Genomic DNA, 21,930 nt, shown 5'->3' on the forward strand with positions numbered 1-21,930 from the left:
AGACTTTCATCGGGGCTTTTATGCGGGTGCTAAAGTCAGCCAACTCAGTTATGAGGATGAGGCTTGTCCTCATAATGACAGCATATGAATTTGAACGTTTACTCGATTTGGCCAGTTGTCCTTATTTAAAAATCTTGCACCGCAGAAAGGTATGTGAAGGTGTGTGTGTGTGTGTGTGTGTGTGTGTGTGTGTGAGAGAGAGAGAGAAAGGCTGCAGGATGGACAATCTGCCACGATGCCATGAAACACTGACGTCGACAGTCGGCTGATCCTTGCGACTGACCTCCCTCGTTAGTAGAATAAGATGGATGATGGAGCAGGGACAGTGTGTGTGTGGTATTGGTGGGGGTGTGTGGGTTGGTGAGACACACACACACACCCACACACAAACAGTGGATGAGACAAAAGAAGACAACGAGCTCTGGCAACATCATCAGCGGAGATGTGCTATAGACTTGCGTGCCCATTATCTCTGATCTGCTCTGTGCACTGAAAAAAAACCCACCAATCATTTTCCAAAAGTGACCAAGTTTTTTTTTTTCAAGGTTTGGTGACAATCGGGGATCAAATCAAAATTTTTCAGACAGGAGGTCCTGTATTTTCTAATATTTGTTATGCTATTCATATCTTTGTGTATATTATGTATACTGTGTATACATAATATACATAAGGCATATATTTTGATGTAATGAGCTGATGGTAAATGAAAAAAAAAAAAGCCTTTGCTTAATGGCCAGTGAAATCAAATAAAAACATCTTAGCAGTTCTAGTTGAAAGCCATCCGTTTTAAAAATCGTAAGACAATTTCGAACTATAATTGATTCATGTGTTGAATGACGACCACAGTGGAGAGACCAGATAAAGATTTTATAACCACACTACAGTAACCAGTGGAGCGGCTAACCTGCATTTGACTGTTCCGACATTTCTCTGACCATCGGAGACACGGGCTGGTGTGAAGTGCTACTTGCACTTCACACCGAGTGTGGGTGAGTAGATGTGTTGCAAGGTACTGTCCCTGCAGAGAGGCTTTTGTGAAATAATAAATGGCTGAGTGGAACGGCCGTGTTGTCTTCAACTTTGTTCTTGAGTGGATGGGGCACAGGGGAGCGAGTCAGTAGCGGGCTACCAGAACGAAGTCAGGCCCAAAAATACAGTCAGTATGGGCGCCATGGTAACCGTAAAAACCCAAGGAATAGGTCAGCAGTTTTGGAAAACATTCATATTGTTTCTTAGCTTAACTTAATTTCCTTCTGGTAGCTACTGAAAACTGAAGGATACAGAAAGGTATCTGCAGCGTCCCTGATTAGAGTCTGATGCATCTCGACTACCGTAGTTTGATAAAGCCATAAAAATAAAATGCTGTTTCTGCTCTGCCATAAAAATAAAATGCTGTTTCTGCTCTGGCTACCTCGGGCCTAATTCAATAGGTGGTACAAGAATGGCCCTGAGTTTCATGTTTATATGACATGCAGAATGAAGAAATGCAACAGTGAGGGGCATGCACTACACACAGAGGCGCCACTGACCTCTCTGTCCAGGCCGGCCGCCACTGTCACTATGTCGCCGGTCTCGCTGTTGATGGTAAACATGTTGGGGATGGGGCTGTGAGGAGACTGAGAGAGGATGCGGTAGCGGACCATGCCGTTCGCTGTGGTGGAGTCGTCCGAGTCAGTGGCCGTGACCTGCATCACAGACGAGCCTGTGGAGAGGGAGAGAGAAAGTTAGTTAGGGAGACTCAGAACGTGGTAGAATAATCTGGAGAGCGGTGACGGGGACGGGGACGGGGACGGACGGACGGACGGGGGGGGGGGGGGATGTCAAAGCTAGGCCAAGTTGGATAAAAGAAAAGAAGAAAAACAAACGAGGGAGACATTCATTAAAACACACCAGTGTGCTCTTCAAGGTCTTTTGCACACATACATTTTTGAAAAATACACAGGGCATACCGCAGGTTTCTTGCAAGCCCCATTACCGGTAATGAATTTGCACACAAAAAAAAAATATCAAAGAGAAGAAAGAGGGCTCAGAAGACAACAAGCCCACTTCTAAACAAGAAAGAAGTCAATCAGACTTTGCCAACTGCTCTGACATTCTCTGTGCTCTGCGGAGAAACTTTTCGAGCCGGAGCCATTACAGAGAAGAGCACGAAAACACAAACAAAAATCTGTTGAATAAGCCCCTATTTTAAGTCGTGCTGTCCCCCCCCCCCCCCCCTTTATATAGCCACGCTATCGGGCAAAGTTTCAATCTCTGCAGAGTCCATTTAGTAATGAGCAGTGCTGGGTTGTCTGCCATTTCCACCATCCATTATTTCAGCCTTCAGCGGCACCGTGGCTGCCCCTAATGCTCCCATGCTCTCTCCCTATTTGTCTCAGAATCACGGATAAACACTGCCATTTAAGGCAGACAGCGCAGGGGTGGTGAGGGCGGACGGAGAGTGTGCGAGTGTGGCGTGGTTAAAAAGGTGCACGCATGTTAACTTACACATACGTGCGTGCGCATCTCTATGCATGTGCTCGTGTGTGTGTGTGTCCTCGCAGCAACGCAGCGGGGCGACAGGCCCCGTGTCCCCGCATCTTCCCCCGGGCAGAATTATTGATTTGCGAGAGTTTGTCAGCCGGGCTCACAAATGCGATCAGGCAATTAGGGGCACTTTGTGCTGGAAAGAGGAGAGATCACCTCGCCTCTCTCACAGGGCTCTGTGAAAATGTCACTTTCCATCAGGCGGCCATTTACCGGCAGCGGCCCGCCGCCGCTGAGATGAAAAGACTGTCAGCATCGCTGGGGGAGGACAGCGGGGACGAAGAGTCGGCCGAAGCACGAACGTGCTTGAATGAGAAAGCCAGGGCGAGCAGAGGGAAAAACTTAAAGAGGAGTGAGATGAGGACGTCGCAACTGAAGCGTAAAAGAGGAGACAGGGAAGCAGAGAAACGGAGAAAGTGGTATTTATGCCACCTCCATGTTAGATTGGCTTGTCTAAATTAATTAGAAACTTTGACTTTTTTTTCTTTTCTTTTAACTAAATTTCTGATGGATTTAAAAAAAATAAATTGCAAAAGTGTCTCAGGAAAAAAAGAAAAAATGCATAGGCCCGCCGGTCACCTCAGTGGGCACAGTGGTGGGGGCCGGGTACAGTGCCGGGGAGGGACAAAATCAGCAATGTTCAATCGTCACATCAAACCCACCCAAATAATAGGCCGGCAAAAACACACGCGTTGGAGTGCAACAGGGGGAGAAAAAAACTGTCAATGAACGAAAATAGAAGAACGCGTTTCAGCGGAAGCAGTGGAGCTGCTGGATTGTTAACAGACGTGATGCTCCCCTGCGGGTCGGAGCAGTTACAGGTGTCTCCGTTCCCGTAATTGGCCCTCGACGGCACCGTCATTCCTGTGACAGCCTGCGTGGACAGGATAATTGTAGCCGCGAATATCTATTTCAAACTTCATTAGGTTTCAAAGCCGGATTTGTCACTTTGTCCAGGAAGGAGAAAGAAGAGAGTCCAAGAAAAAGACAGGAAGAAGAAAAAAACCCAGCAGTGCTGTTCCACCGAAGGACGGCGGCAATTTATGATCAACCTCTCTGCTCCGGCGTGATAGAGAACCGCATGTTGGCCCTGTGATTTCAACGAGGAGGAGTCAGTAATATGATGGTGGCGCGCTTTCAGATTCAAAGTGGGATGGCCATGCCTGAAATGGTTAATCTCTGAGACCGTTTGATTCCTCTTTAATTTGAACACTAATTCCAAATCCTAATTGCTTTTCCGCCAAAATCGCTGGAGCTGAAAATATAAGCGGTCGGCCACTTCCCTCACGTGGCCGGAGATAACCGGTGAAGGTCTATCCGCCGCCTCAACGTTTGCTAACCAGAGTCAGCATCTGCCTCCCGATTAGAGGGGAGATGGAGAAAGGGCAAGGAGAGGAGCTCTAGATACACAGACGGCACAGGAACGGGGTGATAAGCGAACGCAGACGCAAAGATAAGATGCCGCGGAGGAAATTGCAAAGCAGAAGAAAAAAAAAAAAGGTTGAGATGAAAATATAGGCGGGGAAGCGTTTACCAAGAGCAGCAAATCAAAGGTGCGAGGGGAGGTCCGGGAGCGAGAGGGCAGGGGATGGACGCTATAAGAGGAGAATAACTCTCGTCAGTCCAGAGAACATAGAGGCTGCCTTATAGAAGGGAAGAGCGGCAACAGTTCGGTGGACAGAGGGAGAGGAGGAGGATCAGGGGGTTGTGAGGTACAAAGTGGGAAAGAGGAAGGGTTGAAACCAGGCGAATCGTAGTGGAGGTGAAGAAGGGGAGTCGGTGTTCGCAATGAACCCACTAATGGAGACCGCTGCTCTCCGAGGACACAAGGACACGGCCGCGCCGCGACTGTGGCCCGTTCACAACCGCTCAGGTGTCGAAAGGCTGCAGACCAGGAAAAAAAAAGAAGAAGAAGGGGGCGAAAAAATGATCAAATGCACAGGAAGCTTTGTGGAACCTCGACCCCTTATATTGCATGAGAGGCCATGGCTGAGGATCTCTATCTACCTACTGCTATCCGGTGTCACGGCACCAGCACAAATCGTCGGGCAGTTGCATTAGCGTACGAGTCGGTTCTCCGCAGCTGCATTTTTATCTATCTAACGTACACATTAAACACTTTGCTTCGTCAGATCTGGCGCCTCGCAGGTTTTCACACCGGAACGAAGAGAGGTGTGTTTTAAACTGCTGCTCCGTGAGCGGATTCTTCTTAGCAGAGTTGGCTGGAGCTGGAATCGTGGTGCGCACACATTTCCTGTGGGGTCCACGCAGACTCAAACGGGCCCTGACCCGTGCGTTTGGGCACCATGGCGTACGTGGAGTGACAGCAAGAGACCCTGCGCCGCTCTCATTCCTGAGGGGCCTTCGTGGAGAACGACGGGCCATGAGAGGGAACAGTGTGCCGTCAGAGTTGGGGACGGGGGGGAGGGGAGGAGGACCGAACGTCACGAGGAAGATGTTCTGAGTGCAGAAGAGTCACGCCACGTCCACAAACCTTTATCTGATTCCACTTAGCACGCGTGACCGTCTTGAAGCCTTTCAGATGATTTTAGTGACCTTCCTTGGAAAAGCAGGACTTTTTTCTTCCCATTTTCATTTTATTATTATTATTCCATTTCATGGAGAACTACCAAAAGGAAGTTTAGCCTCCCGGTCTCACAGTGCATCTCGTTCGCTCCTCATCAACGAGAAGGGAGAGTGATCAGCCCGCTCATTTTGTCATGTGCTGTTTCGTTAGGTTTGATAGCTTGTACAAATTAAATTCCATTAGTCACAGGTTTGTTGGGTGCTGAGCCGTTTCAAACGGATCCCGGCTGACTGTTTGATCAGATCTCCCCCCCGGTGTAACATCTGCTGACGGCGATAAGGGCGGTTCCCTGTCGCTGTCCCTCTTTGATGGCGTTCGCACGGCGTGAACTGCGAAGGTGCGCCGTGATGCTCCAGATATCTGGGTCTGCACATGCACAATGTGATCCCGCTGCAGCTTTACACAGGTTTCCCCCCCCCTTTTGCATGGCATTCATAAAAAAAATTAAAATAATCAAGCCTAAAGGTTATAAGGTTTTGTCGCTAAGGCACATAAATTTTCAAAATATTACAAATATTAAATATTTGAACTGTTTCTGCTTATTTAAACTTTCACTGTGCTCACTACTGAGGAAGGGCCTCTGTTGTCGATGGTGTGGAAAAAACTTTGTGATGAACTTTTATCACGTCATGATTCATCTTTCCGCAAAGACAGTGGTCGATAAAAAAATACAAATACTTTAAGATAACTTTCTATCGGAGTGATGGAGCATGAGCATGGCTGCACCACACCAGTGCGTGCATTTGACAAAAATAGATTTTTTTTTTGGCTGGGAAAACAATAGTGGAACTGTGGTGAGTGAGATTAGAGAAGGAGCCGGAGCTGTCCCCCTTTCTGTCACTATACCAGACAGCGTGGAGTTTTGAATGGGAACGACTGGGACTGCGGATCAGAGACGTTACAGGCGAGCGCACGGACGGAAACGTCTGCCAGCAGTGACATCGACGGGGAATTTACGGTGGAAGTACGACTTGCGAGGGCCGCAGCTATTGAGAAGCTACTCATTCGTTTATCAGAGCTTCTGACTCCGGGAGGTGGATTTCATTCTTTCACTGGGAGTTAACTAGTTTTCAGTCCACACACAGCCGTGATGATAGCTGGTTTGTAATAAAAGTGCCACGAGTGATAAAACTTAAAAGAAACAAACACAACGACAACGACGACAAAACCAAAGCAAAAACAGCAAGTAAAAAAATAATCCAAAGATCCGGTAGAAGAATAATGTTAAATAGATTAAAAGATGAAAATTGTTGTCTTTAGTCCTTCACGGAGATAGAATGAAAAATATAGCAGATTTCATGTGAACCCTCTGAGAGACCAAATACTGTAAGATTAGATGGAAGATCACTGTGTAGTCGTGACAGCTCATTTTGAAGCACTGTTTCTGAATGATGGCAGTGTGCGTTACTCTGTGAATTCAACACTTACATCATATGATATTCAAACTAGACGTGGCAAATACCGTTTTCTACAATATGGGACCTTTAAAGAAATAACGCGTGACAGGAGGGGTATCTATCTATAGCCATTCAAAGAATTTCCCTTTTCGGTTGAGGTTTGTAGGTCTGTAGGTTTTAGTCCTCTCATGTCTGTGTAGTATTATGGTAAGTCGGCATAGTATTATGCATCAATAGATTCGATATTCTTTGATGTTTCACCGCTGGTCAGACCTGCTGTGGGCAGTGTGTGACAGAGAACTGAGGCATTCCAGCACAGCATCTCTGCCCAGAGCAGCGTCTGGCGCCTGCAATGCCGTGATAGGTTCCAACAGACAACCTGTTGCCAGGATGGAAAGAGACCGTCACCCGAGGTAACACCCGAAGGGATTTCCATCCATGGTCATCTTTTCACCACTCCACTGAATAATTGAAGCCACATGCAAATGCAGGCTGCACACCGGAGGATCGCCGAAGCCCCAGCCGCTGCTCTTGCAGCTCTATTGATAATGTTGGTCTACCTCTGACATAGTGAGGCATCTACTGATGACATTTACATTAGAACACTTTGAGAAGCAGGGAAGTGTTCCGAGGTCCAACCTAGTGAACAGAGAATCTGAGGCGCTACCAAACTAGGACTTAATGTTGTTTGTGCTTGACAGTGCCTCGGATTCCTCCCCATTTGAGTTCAGATAGGTCCTTTACTGAATCTTAATGTTTTGGTGGTTCGCATTATGTTTTGTGAAAACAGAAGAGTGCAGTCAAAGTCGGAACTGACATTAATTAAGGCACTCTACCTCAAGTGCATATCTTACAGTTGGCTGTGCTCCTCGTTCTCCCGCCGCAGGGTTGAGATCGGTCCAGCGGGGTGTAAAAAATCAACTCCTGCAAAAGTGTACGACATTTAACTTGAAGCCCCTAATCTGGTTCCATTAGCGGTGAGCGAAAGATCTAAGTGGCGGAGGACGTATTAAAGGCTCAAATGGGCCATAAAAGTATGACATGTCTCCCCTTGAATCTACGCTGAAGAGGAATCGCACTCATTCTTGTTTTCTTCAAACCAAACAGGCAATTAAGGCAAACGTGGCCTTGCAGAATGTTGGCCTAATTAAAATTCATCAACCCAGAGACCAGTGACTGTGATTCACACACAACGCACACACACACACGCACACACACACACACACACACACACACACACACACACACACAGTGTGCCTTGTTGACGCCCGAACTCTCCACACCTGACACTGTGAGCTCCACAAACAAATGCTACGTGGTCGTGGTTGTCGAACGAGGAGCAGAGTAATTACACCGCGCATGGTGTAATCCGCTTGTTGTTAATTGGCATAACGGATTGCGTCCCGTTCAGAATTGAAAAAAATGAATATGGAATTCAAAGACTTTTGTCGTTGCATGCTGCCATTTTAAAGTACGCAGAGGGTATCGGAGTGAGCTGAAACACGAAGAAAGAAGCTGTGGGTATGTCTGGTTGCCCTCACTAATTAGGAGCTCTGTATATACCGTGGACCCATGCTCCACTGAGGAGTAACCAGTACTCTCGCTCGCTCTCTCTCTCTCTTACACACACACACACACACACACACACACACACACACACACATGCACACACTAACTCAACCCCATACTCATTCATCCGCGCGTACACCACGCACAACCTGCTTCCCTATATTGTTTACAGATCCCCCTGAGATCAAACTGCAGCAGAACAATATCTGAACACCGTGAAGACGCACGCGGGTCCTCGGGGTCTGATTGTTAGAGCAAGAGTTCTTCCAGTGGAGACACGCGGGCTACTTGTGCATTCGGCTCTTGTCTCGCGCTTGGCACTGACCACAGCTCTGCCCCCCCCCCCCCTCCGATTCAGAGGGAAGGCCTACATCTCTCCATGCTCGGCAGAATCTGATAATGATGCATCCAGCCAAGATACTCAAACACAAATATCTCGTGAGCTCGCTCTCGCTTGAACCGAACGCCACAAAAGAATAACTCGAGTCACGGACAAATTCGCGCCTCAAGGTGATTTTTCAAGCGAGGTTGAGGTTCAATGACGGAAAATGACTGCTTTTGATCGGTTCGAACGAAAATGCTCTCCGATTCAAGTAGGGCGCCGCACATACGACACGTTACCACAATCAGCTCACCAAGAGAAGACCACTTATGTGTGAGGTTATTTTTGGTTATCCAGTGCATAGTCGTGAACCTGCTGCACTCGTCTCACTGCTAGTTGCTCATAAAGAGACATATTATTCCTCCAGCCCGGGTCGTGTGGATGAAAACGAGGCTGTATCTCATTGGGCCCCTAACTCCGATCGGGAGGAGGCCGCGTTTGTGTCTTAACGTTTAGTTTGTCAGTTATTGATCCGGAAAGTCAGAATCTCGGAATATCTGCGGTAATATCCCCGAGCAAAAGTCCTTCTTAGTGTACGCTTATCACAATAAGTGTACACACCAAACAGCAGAATCTCGCCAAGCCTCAACCCAAGCATGAAGCAGAGCTTCATCGAATCGTGTAAATGAGCTGTTGAATCTGTTTTTTTTTTCCCCCACATGGCAGCAATGCACTCCCGTATGCACAGGCTTAGCTGTGTAAAACAGTTAAAGATGTAAACCGGGTGCTTCAGCTGCGCAGTGTCTTCCACAAAGAAGGGAAAATCAAGACAATTACAACCGTGGCGACCGGGGTTTCATCTAACCTCTGCAATAAGGCATAGTCATTTTTTTAAAAATTGATTCATTCAGAAAACAGACAGTCCAACAATGGGGGAATCAATTCAGGATGTTTTTTTCCCCCTCATCATTTTAATAAAAATAAAGTTCACAGGACCAGTATCCTGTGCATATTTCTTTTTGTCTAGATGCTTAATGATAAAAGACGACACATATCAACACACCGATGGAATGATCTTTTGAATTTTTGACTGTCTCAATGATCAACACATCAATATACAAATCACATATCATGTACTTTTGTGCAAGAAGGTTCCTGGTTCAAATCCAGACTGAGGCAAGACAAAAAACATCCAGGGCCTTTCAGTGTGGAGTTTGCATGTTCTCCCATTGTCATGTTCTCCCCGTGTATGCGTGGGTTCTCTCCGGGTTCTCCGGTTTCCTCCCACAGTCCAAAGACATGCAGATTGGGGTTAGGTTAATCGGAGACTCTAAAATTGACCACAGGTGTGAATGTGAGAGTGAATGGTGGTTTGTCTCTGTATGTTGACCCTGTGAGGAGCTGGCAGATGATGGACGGATGTACTTTTGTTACTTCCTTCTTTCCATAGCATCAAATAGTCACTCAGGGTCGCAGCAGCTGTTTGAAAGACTATCACCGTTTGTCTTTACTCAAAATGCCATCAACCCCTTTGTCTTGTACTTTCAAATAAATGCACACTGTCCCTGTAATGCAGTAAAGTGTCATGGCACTGTAGAAGCAACTCTCACCTGGTTTGGACCCTTCGGGCACAGAGCCATTGTACACCTGGTTCTGAAACTCCGGCCTGTTGTCGTTCATGTCGATCACGTAGATGTACAGATCGATCGGATTCTCCACCTGGTTGCCGTTCATGTCCACCGCATGGGCTCGCAGCTGTGAACATACAGGACGGCACGGAGAAAAAAAAAGAGAAATCGTTAGCATTGAATGCTGAATATTGATTTGAATAGATCAGCGCAGGTCACAGCAGGGCCGCTGGCTTGATTGATGTGAATCCGCGCGGTCCGGTCCGGTCCGGTCTGGGCCGGAGCGACGTGAGCACATGGCACAGCTTTGAATTCTATTTCTTGTCTGTCAGCAGGGCACGGGTGTCCTGTTGGTATGTTGGCAAGGACCACAACAACACAGAGAGGGGCAAAGTAGTGAAATGTTCCAGACACAAACAACACCTATTTTGTTTTTTAGCACAGCCAGGGTCCTAAAGAATATCAGAGAGGTGTTGCTTGTTGCTGCTCAAGCTGTGGCTGCCTGTCTGTCTGGGGAGAACGTTGGTCTCAATTTGTTTTTCGACAATGCCAGCCATTTGGATGGATGTCTTTCAGTCATGACCGGTCCCCTCAGAATTCACAGCGTGAGAATAGAGAGCGCAAGGAGGAAGAGGAAGAGGAGGAGGAGAATGGTGATGGGGGAGAGAAAAAAAAAAAAGCGAGGCAGGGAAAAGGCGAACGGGACGGGAAGGAGAGGAGGAGTGTGACTGAGCCTTGTGCAAGTAAATGAGAGATGAAAATACAAAGAGGCAGTGTGGGGGTGAGGGGGCCTTGAACAGGGAGGACTGACAAAAGCAATCATCATCTACACTGGGACGTCTTAATCTCCAGCGCTGCTGCTACACACCCTCTACTCCCCACCAATCCGCACTAATGATATCTAACACAACGCAAAGCTTTGTAATAGCCTGGAAGCAAAGCAGCACTGTTCACCGTGACTTACATTACTCGCATTCAATTGCCTAGAAAAAAATCATATCCTCTGCAGAAATGTTATTCAATCACAGCTTGGCTCGGTAAAAGGAGCCGGGCTCTCGTTCTGGCAAAAAAAAAAAAGACGCACTGGCAGCAAGACACATATTTGTCTTTTCTGCTGCCGCCGCCCAGTCACGGAGGATCTGCCCGTCAGCCTATTTCCAGGAAGTGGTGATGCATCGTGGAGCGACGTGAAAGATTGAATGGCGGCACCTGCCTCGGCAGCTACAACACTAATCATGTTGGCGTTTGTGCCAGCCTGTCAAGGCTGTATGAAAACACACCCAAACCCACGCCCGCTGGTGCATCCGCACACACGGCTAGGCATATTAACATGGACGCTGACACGCACGCACGCACGCACGCAGCCAATCAGAGAGAGAGCCCCCTTCAGCCACTTTGTGATCCTCAAGATGCTAGTTTTTCATTGGCTGAAAGCACACAGCAAACAAACATGGAGAGGATACCCGGCAAACAAACAAGCCCAATCTGTTTTCTCAGCTGTGCACGCCGAGGGACGTGTGACTGATTCAGCGCATGGGTGGGTTTGTGTGCGAGCTTGTGATAATGATTGTGCATTTTTGGTTTTTGAAAAACTGTGTGTGCTCATGTGCGTCCTCCCTATCCGTGGATTTGTCTGCACGTCCCAGAATGTTTTCTTATATTTTGATGTGCGTGTGTCTGTCTCTGCATTGTGTGTGGGTGTGTGTGTGTGTGTGTGTGTGTGTGTGTGTGTGTGTGTGTGTGTGTGTGTGTGTGTGTGTGTGTGTGTGCGCGCCCCCTCCTGCACACGCACCGGAGTCTGTATATGTGTGTCTGTGTTTGTGGGCTCAATGGAGGAATTGGAAATGTGACCTGAGGGCCTGGAGGAGGGGGTGTGCCGTGCAGACAAATGTACATGTGTATGCAGGCATCAGTATTCTGCCCGGCTGGTGTCAGAGTTTGACTGGACCGGCCGCGGAGGAGAAATACAGTTTGTTTTTGACCAACTGGGTAACTTTCTCCTCCGTACGCCCCGTCTTGCATGATACTTCCAGGAGAACCTTGACAATATTGAACTGAATTCGGCGTGGGGTTCTTTTCCTGCTGCTTGAATGTTGAAATATTGTACGTAGCTATTGCAGCTGCTCTCTAAGAACCTTCCTACTGTTGCATTACTTGAGATATTTTCCAAACAAACTGTTATCACCTCTTGAGGATTCATTAAGGATTTTTCGATGATTAAATACAGCAACCTACCAGAAATGTTGCTACAGCTATTAGAAGGTTTTTTTCAGCCATGCTGCCGATGGCACTAATGATCTGTCAACAAGCTCACCCACCACTCAGTTGCCTTCACAGCAACTGGTTGGATTTCCATTAAATTTGATGAAGATAATCGATGTTCCTAGAAAGCCAACTCGATTAACTCTGATGAGCCTCCGATTTTTCGTCCGGCCTCGAGCAACCAGCAGGTCCAACTACTCACTTATTCGTTAAGGCATCTCAACATCGGCTGGACGCTTTGGCGGAGAATATTGTTGCAAACATCATCTCCACAAATTGTGTCCTAACGGGTTTGATGATCCGCCGATGTTTGGCCAAGAGCCATGATCGGGTCAATTTCTTTTAATTGGTCCATCTCTTTGGTTTATGAGCAAATACCCACAAAGTTAATGACATTCCCATCGGCCTCTGCCTTACTTTGAGACTTACTCATAGAGCCTTTAGCATGGCTACAAGCCTCTAGCACTTGTTCAGTGAAAAAAAATGAATATCATCATTTTGTTTTACATTAATGGTACCATATTGAACACAAACAGCCCTATAAGCGGATCGTGACTGGAGCATCCTTGTCAAACAAGCGTACAGACACTCACTGAACGGTGAAGTACGTGGATTCATGCAAACACGTATCAAATGAAATCACATTACCCAATTCTCCTTATGCCCTGTCGACTCACTGGAGCTCTGTCTGACAAAAACCGAAGCTCCGGCTGACACCCACTCTCCTCACCTCGCAGATCACTTCCCCCCGGTGCTCGTCTGACAGAAACAGCAGCCTCGTCTCTCATTTTACGTGGACCAAAAAAAACTAACGAGCAAAGTTTGGCCTGCGAGAGCACGGCCGTGGTGGGAACTTCTTGTCAAGTTGAAGGAAAAGCGAGCGCCGGACTAAATTTCCCCTGAGTCACAACACCGCCCACGTTCTCCCACGCGAGAACCACGCGTCACGTCGCAGGCATCGCGGGGCCACGGGGGGGCCCGAGCGGGAGCCGCAATTCAGCTCGGAGTGAACCTCAAACCCAACATGCTGTTTTTACTACAGGCCGAGTGTCAAGTCAGAAGTGTTTACTGAGCAGCGTTCATTTCCCAGGGACCAACAACCTACCTGCTTTATTGATCCCAATTTGCTGGTTGAGTGTAAGAGCAGGTACGCAGAGACAACAAACACACACACACACACACACACACTCACGCTGCGTGTGTGTCCAGAGCCTGAACGTAGCTAGAAAGGTCACATGAGGCTCATCTGAAACTAAATGGAGATCCCCTCTCCTTACTTCCATCCTTCCTCCGAGACAGGAGCGCGCTTTCTGAATTAGCTCTATCGGCAGCGTCGCCATCTATCATGCTGACAGTCGCGCAGGCGCTCTCGCCGCCAGTGGAGGTGTCTCTGCTGATATACACCTGTAATGTGTATTTATTAACCAGTGGCCCCGGCGTTAACGCGACTCTCATGTGGCCTGCATATGTAATGCACGCAGCCGCGGATCTGTTTAACGCGAGGTTCCAGAGGGGCCTGTCAAGTGATTGTGTGTGTGTGTGTGTGTGTGTGTGTGTGTGTGTGTGTGTGAGTGTGTGTGTGTGGAGGAGGGGAAGCCTATTGGCCATCAGCACGATAACTATACAGCTGTTAGCGTGCACCTTAAGACAGCACAGCTGCAGAGTGCACGGGGATGAGCGCTTGGCAGTGTGTGTGTGTGTGTGTGTGTGAGTGTGTGTGTGTGTGTGTGAGAGTGGGGATGGGGGAAAGAGAGACCCGACTCTGTTTACGACATAAGCACACATTTTTTTTATCAATAAGCACTCAATGCACGCAAGCACACCCACCCACCCAATCCACACACACACACACACACACACACACACACACACACACACACACACACACACACACACACACACACACACACACACCTGCTCATTAGCTCTGATGGAATGAACAAAGACTCCACCTTGGTTCTCTCTGTCTCTCTCTCTCTCTCTCTCTATCCGTCCTGTGTTGTTCCCCAATCTATCGTAAACAACAGCTGAAGTGGCCGTGTGTTTTCTCGAGGCATTTCTTATCTCATTGCCGGCTCCGTGTATCAATCGGAGCACGGATCGGCGGCTGTGAAGGCACCTATCCCGGCTAACAGGGAAAGCAGGTCCCTCTGAATGCGCACCCGACTTGAGGTTGTGCCTCCGACCCCCGACAGCGTCAGTGTGAAAGGCAGGTGGGGGATGAGAAAAGGCAAGGGAACATTTTGCACAGGGATAAGCATAAATAGGGCTGGACACAGAAACAGAAAAAGACAAGCGCCGTCATCTTGCCCTTACGTGGAAGGAGGCTCTCTCCTCGCGGTCCAGGGGTTGGGTGACAAACATGTTTCCACTGATGGGATCTATGTTGTAGATGCCACTCGGGGGCTGATCGGCGCCGGCTCCCGTGATGCTGTAGCGGATGCCGACATCCTTATCCTGATCCGAGCGGATCTGAGGACACAGACACAGAGAAACAAGTTCAACAAATTGCAAAAACCCGGGTCTCACCCCTGGCTCTTCAGGCTTCCGCTGCACCAAGGGGACAAAATGTTCCGAGCTTTGTGAGGGCCATGAATTCTCTCAGACGCACTGTGAAATAAAAAGAAGTTTCGGAACACACCGAGAGCACATTGGGTGAATGGCAGACACGTTGATGAAGACATTTCCATTGCAAGCTTCTTCTTCTTTTTTTTTTATGGCAAACACTGTGAACCCACTGACTGAAGGACAGAAATAGAAAACAACAATGTGCAGTGAGGCAAAATTGATCCACCGTCAGAAAGATTTCGCCTGACCGGTTGAGTCCTTGGTTTACCTTACCTCAGTGGCAGCTTAACCAGTAGACCTTTAGTGAGCGTAAGAGGAGCTCATTGTCGGCTCTGAAGGTCTGTCTGGACGATGTGAAGCAAATCCATGCTTTTTTCTCAACAACAATGTGTCTGATTTGAGTTAAATACCTCAATGTGTCTGGCTCCGTTTGAACTCGGCTGTCGGTACACACACAGAGCTGCTGATGAGAACGAGCGAGATCATTCACAATGAACAGGTTTCAATATCAATGCCTCCTCTGCCACAGCGGTTACATCGGTAACACATAAGCTCGGCGCCTTGTTGATTTTAAAGACGACTGAAGGGGATGGGGCCGTAGCATTTGTTCCCGTGGCATTGATTTCCAATTTGCTCCGAGCATTATACTGTATCACCAGACAAATCCAACAACATCAGTGTGAGATGAGTGAAAATGATGGGTTCTGAAAGTGTTGCTATTATTAAGTGCACAGCTTAGTATGAATCCATAATTACAATGTGATTGCCGTGTTTTTGTTAATAACTGTTCTTATTGATATGAATCATTTTCAAATCACTGTATCTAATCACTCTCTAAACCCAGTATTTTAGGGTTAGGGTTTAGTGTAAAAACTTGTGCAGCAGTTGAGTAGGCTGTAACTACAGTAGCAATTAGTTATATTATTAAAATTAAATATATTATTAACTGGGCGTACAAAGCCCCCCACCACTGCGCCCAACGTGTAACATATCACCTTAATGAAGCCGGTGCCGGGATTAGTTATTATTCTCCTGTTTAATCAATACTTAATGTATTTGTGTACGTTTTCAAAGCAGTAGTTTGGCATTTTGGGAATTAGTTGATGAGAAGGCCAATACCACTCTCACATCTGCACGGTGAACGTGGAGCTTCAGCACCGACAGCAGCTGGTTAGCTCAACTTAGGATCATTTGTTTTGTTGTGGACAGTACCAGGCAAACTGGCCCCATCATTTTAAATCAGTGGACAATAGTGAGAAGATATGGTCATCTTATGGACAAACAGTAACTCCAAAAATATCAAGCCAAAAGTAAGTACAGAGTAAGTACATGAGACCTTGCTCACAATGTTCAGAAGCTCGAGCACAAAGTCTGAGGCAGAAAACAATTCCGACGGGGTCCATTTATGGTCCATGTTTTTTTCTACATGCAATCGTGGTGTAAACTCTACTCTAATATTCTGTATTAATTGAGAAACTGTCAAATACTGTGTAAATTAATTCTAATATATATATATATATATTTATCTCATATGTTCCCAACTGGTTTTCACTGTAATGCCTTAATAGCCAAACAATGTCTGCTTGTAGCTGCTCATCACTGGATGGGGGTGTGTGTGTGTGTGTGTGTGGTGAGCAGGTCAGAAGTGATTCAGGAGTCACTTTCCCTGCTTCCATATTTGCATCATGAAGTGATGTGTTTTCTCATTTCTAAATCCCAGAAATCATCTGTGACTACACTGATGATTGGTCGAGTATAATACAGCTTAGTATGAATCTATAATTACAATGTGATTAACGTGTTTTTGTTAATAACTGTTCTTATTGATATGAATCATTTTCAAATCACTGTATCTAATCACTCTCTAAACCCAGTATGTTAGGCCTCATGGTAAGTGGTGTAAAAACTTACTTGTAAACTGATTTATCATTTTGTTCGGTAAATTGTATCAAAGTGTTAAATTAAATTATATTTTTCTAGAGTCAAAGGAATCATTTAAAAAAGAAAAAAGAAAAAAAAATTCATGATACGACTTTATATCAAAGACAAGCATCAAATCTGCAGATATGAGAAGCTGAAATCAGTGACTGTTTGGCATTTTACAGCAATTTGAAAAATAAAATCTAAGATCTTATTGTCACTGATTGTAAAAAAAAATCACCGTCATATTGTCTTCTCTCCGACCGCACCTTCAGGTTCTGAAACCTTTTTGTGGTGACTGTAACATCACTATGGTAACAAGTCAGAGGTGATAATCAAATGAAAAAAAAGGAGAAATGAGGGGCGTGTCTCTTTTTTCCCCCTTCCCTTCCTATGCAATTTTCCTGTGGGGCTGCAGATCATGCATGAAAATGGAATTACTTCATCCGTTCAGCAGTGACGGCGGCTTCTGCATAAAACATCTCTCTGTTTGAGCATGATACGCTCTCTGTTAATTTCCAACACGCTCCTCTCACACCCACGGTGTGGCCCTCCACTGTGAGCTTTCACACCTGCAATTTTCACGTCACGCCGGATCCGTCGGTGGATCCTGTCGGCTCGGGTGCAACGTACAGTATTGTATAACTCCTCTCGATAAATGCGCCCAGGCCGTTGTACTTGGCATACACCTCATCGCTGCGGCGTGACGATGGTACCGCGAGCCTAATTGCATTTATTATTCTCGACGCCCACCATCTGCCAATCAAAGCAGGATGAAGCTATATCATAAATAATAACATCATTTGATCATTTACCCTCATCAGCCGCGGCGTCTGTGTGGATAACGGATAGGTAGTGGGGAGCAGAACAGATGGATTATGCATTTCAGTAACAAGAGTGTGCCTGAGAAAGCCTCTGTCTTATCTGTGGAGGAGACCAATATTGTTAGGCGTCACTGAGGCACACCGTGAAGAGTCCCATCTGTTTGAGCTGCAGGAACATGCAGGAGAAGAAAGAGCTCCACCAACCTGCATCTGCCATTTCTGCATTTAAGTATTTCCTGAGTGCATAACAGTTGGCTTGTGGCCATGTGTGTGTGTGTGTGTGCGTGCGCGTGTAGTGAAGTGTTTGACAGGTAAGAGATTCTCTATGTGCACACCAAAGCGCGGATCAAAAGGACCAGCCCAGTTCAATAATTCACGAGGCCGTCATGCGGCAAAAACACACATGAAATTTTTTCCCCCTGCCGCGGGTTTTTCTGCCTCAGTGTCCGGACGTGTGTGCGCGGTTGCGTGTCCGCAGTGGTGTGAGCGTGTGTTTTTGTTGGAGCGAGGTTTGCCTCTTGAACTGGAACTTCAAAGCTGACCACGCGCAGTCGGCGTAATGGCCCCGAGAGGAGACAAAGGAGCTTTCAAATGTCATGCGGCCTGTGCCTCCAGCGCTGCTTAAAATTCCACATGAAGGCCACCTGAGAGCCGATGTCACATCCACCAGTGTCTCTGAATGTAGAGTCTTTATATCGATAAATTGAATAAATGAAGAAGCAAAGCTTCTCAGAGTCCGGGGGAATCCCGTGTGTGACAACTGCTCAATTGAGCCATTTGATTTGAATGCTAATGATGAAAGCGGAGATTTTCTTTTTCCGTCTCTCCTTCTCTCTCCATTGCCATCTTTCATCTCCCCCTTACTTCGGCGCGTCCTGGCAGATAGAATGGCAACTAATCACACTGAAAATAGCGGAGAGAGAGAGAGAGAGAGAGGCAGATGCAAAGGACGTAGCTGGCTGTCGCTCTCCGTCAGATCAGACCAGACATCAGATAAGTGACCTATTTGTGGCTCTTTGAGTGTGATTTCCTTGATTACTGACAACTGCTGGGATCCTGTGGGACGAGCTATCAGCGTGAGAAAGATAGACGGAGAAGGATGGCGGCAGCGAGTCACAGGGAGCCAAAAAACAATTGGGAGTTGGGGAAAAATTACATGAGGAATTAGCGTTCTGTTTAAACTCCCCAGGGGGACGTACGGCACACAGACCGGTGGAGGGAACAGAACCGAGAGGAATGCATTTCCATTGACTGAGCACAGCGACCGGCTGCCTAATCGACGCGCTGTGAAGATTCCCCCTCTACCAGATCTCATTTAATTGACCCAACCGCGTGTGATCACCCGACTCGCATGGGCAGCTTGGTGCCGACATAAACAGGGCGTAACATGCCGCTTGTTTGATAGCACTCTGCGTTTCATCCATTCACTCTGCGCTGGACGGAAGAAAACGGACAAAACGGCACTGTGCTATGCGAAGAACCACTGAATGTGCGGCGTTGTAGTTCTCCAGCCGTATTTTGCCTCCAGCGGTCAACAATCGTTCAACCAGGAAGTCATTAAGGGACAGTGTGCTGCAGGCACCCATGGGATAATTAAGGGTTACTGTCTGCTATGGGCTAATGTCACCCAATAATGGGAAACTGTGGTTTCACACTCTGTGATTGCCTCTTGTTTTGTCTCCATGGTTAAGGCCTGTGCTGTAGTCCTTTGACTTCACATCCCACCCTCTCGCTCTCTCTTTATTTCCCAGCCCTCGATTGGCTCAGTCACCTTACGCCAAGTTCACAGATGACAAAACCCCCAAACCGGAGGAAAATCTGCGTTCATCGTGGCTCTCAAATCGGGACTCTGGAATCGGGACTGTCAAATCTTTGTGTGAACTACCAACGACGCGATCAAAGTGACGCGCCGATGCGTCGCCGACGTCTGCCAAATATCCAGCGGGCTGCACATCTGGACACGTCGGCGAGCCCATCTCCTGCCGCGTGAGCTGTGCTGGTGACTGGTAGACGAGTGCGTCGACCGGGAAACCCAGGGGAGGAACTGTAGCGCAACAACATCCTTCCCCCCGTTTCCGAGCAGATCCTTGCGCAGACTATACGCGGCGCTTGTGTCTGTGGTGTTGTGCATTTTCACTGCAACAGACGAGGAGTGCTACCCCGGCTCTTTTGCCGAACCGCATATTAATACATCAAGTTATTTCTCCCCGTCCACACAACACACAGCGTCTGACTTCAAACTACTTCTGACCTTTAGAAACAAGAGTTTTCTGCAATATATTGAACACGACCAGAGTTTCTTCTGACGTCCATTGTGCAAGTGACACGCAACACAAACAAAATATTCTACGTTGATTACAGGAAAGAAGAGAGTTTCCTTTTTATATTTAAAAGAAAACAACAGATGTAAAGTGCATATTTGAAAACTGGTCATTTAAGCCTTGCTTACTTCTTCACTAAATTTAAAGTGGGAATCGTTACGGAGTAAAAACAAAAGTCAAAAGAGGAAGTCATGATTCACTGGGTGAGAACAAAACAAATCAAAAGAAATTAAAATGGCGAGCCGCGGACGCTGGAGGGCAGAGCTCCGTGTTCAGAGAGGAGCCGCTCTCGGCTCACTGTCTACATGCATGTTCTACACATGTTTACGGTCACTGACAGGAGGTCGACAGGTCGAATCTAGCTCTGCAATAAAACAGGACAGTGTCATTATTGTAAAGATCAATCAGCATTTCACATCATTTTCTGCTGACGCTTTTGTCCGAAGCGACTTAAAATCATTGATTATTTGACTCATATCAGAGGTAGGCAGGTATTAAGGGGCCTCGCCTAAGGGCCCACACTGGTTGCTAGCCACGCCCTGACCGGGTATCGAACCTCGACCTCCTGCTTTGTTGCATCCACCTCAAATTATGACTAATTTAATGTTCCACTCGGCAAACATGCTCAACCCTGCCATGTTGCGTGACCAACAGGCGCATGCTGGGCGCAGTTAACTGTCAACATACCAAAGATAGAACCCCTTCAGCTGTGACTTCTGCTGTGTTTGATGATCCCTGTTGTGATTGCGGAGCTCATTCAGCTCAGTGTTTGAGAACCCGCAGGAGCGCAGTGACTCAGATCGGGCTGAGCGGACCGCTGATATTTCTACACTGTATTTTGGAGATTTATGGCAGATTGTGGAGGACCTCACAAGACCCCGCAGAGTGACGTTCAGACAGGAGAGCAAAACCAGCGACTGATTGTTGTACCTCCTTGCACAGAGCGGAGCATCGACGACGACTACTGTGCTGGGCAGCAACGCAGCATTTCGTCCGTGTTTGTCGGCTGCAGCCGCTGTGGAGTTTATTGATGTTTCCACCGTTTCTGCTGCTTTCTTCTGCTATTAATTCTAAAAGAAGTGACACGCCGTTTGATTCATGGAGCTTAATATTGCTCCATAAAGTCTATGGACACATACAGTAGTGGTGTGTTTCTATTATTTTGTCCACCCCACTCGTACATCAATAATGGTGGGTTCAATAACGAACGCCGTTCGTAGCCACATAACGCAATGCAACTCGGCACCATCACAAATGACATCCTCCAGATTTATAAAAACGATTGAATCAACAACTCTCTGAAACAATTTTTATATAGACGGAACATAATAAGCTCAGTGAAGGGAGGATTTATTGCAGGTCCGTTGTGTTTGACTTGCATTTTCTCTCAATGTGCCTCATAAAAAATTAACTGCCATCGGAATGTATATCTGTAATTATCAGCTGTATGCACAGGCTGCAAAGTGCCTGACTGGAATTTATTGGTTGCTATCGGAGCTGCTCTCACCTGGGAACAGAGTGTGGGCATTGAAACAGGCTGGTAGCCTAAAATGTTCATATTGAAATGATATCACATTATTATATAAGAGATAACATTACCTCCCTGAGTCAACTCTTAGCAGTATGTTTGCTCCACTCATCTTTGCAACTCAAAATACTTCAAGTTGTGAATTGGTCTTAAAAAAAAAAAAAAAAATGAAATAAATTCCTGGATGATGTTTTATCAACACAATGTTGAGAAGCCACGCTGATACTAGCTTTGAGCCGAGGCGATTAGCCTCATTACACACAGACCACCTGCCTACAAATATAATGAAGTGCAAGCGTGTACAAAATACTGCCATCGCAGATCTCCACCAAAATGCAACTTTTCTGTACCATTTCATCCAACAACTTAACATTCTACATTATTATAAAACTATTACACCATATCATTCTTCATAACATGAAGTAGTCGGGGATCTGTGTTATTGTGCTTGCTTCCATCAAGATATAGGAATAGTATT

General features: G+C 46.8%; 1 protein-coding gene across 4 annotated transcripts in view; it reads right to left on the minus strand.

Annotated features, from left to right (window-relative positions):
• LOC118309853 (cadherin-4) overlaps positions 1-21,930 on the minus strand; it is a 197,253-nt gene that overhangs the window by 29,426 nt on the left and 145,897 nt on the right. For all 4 annotated transcript variants that reach the window (XM_035632407.2, XM_035632408.2, XM_035632406.2 and 1 more), the window contains 3 exons: positions 14,608-14,763; positions 10,012-10,156; positions 1,530-1,702 (listed from right to left, as the gene is read on the minus strand). In XM_035632407.2, coding sequence (XP_035488300.1) covers positions 1,530-1,702; positions 10,012-10,156; positions 14,608-14,763 — 474 coding nt within the window. The remainder of the gene's footprint in view (positions 1-1,529; positions 1,703-10,011; positions 10,157-14,607; positions 14,764-21,930) is intronic.

This window comes from Scophthalmus maximus, chromosome 6 (assembly GCF_022379125.1).
Source record: "Scophthalmus maximus strain ysfricsl-2021 chromosome 6, ASM2237912v1, whole genome shotgun sequence".
NCBI classification, from domain to species: domain Eukaryota; kingdom Metazoa; phylum Chordata; class Actinopteri; order Pleuronectiformes; family Scophthalmidae; genus Scophthalmus; species Scophthalmus maximus.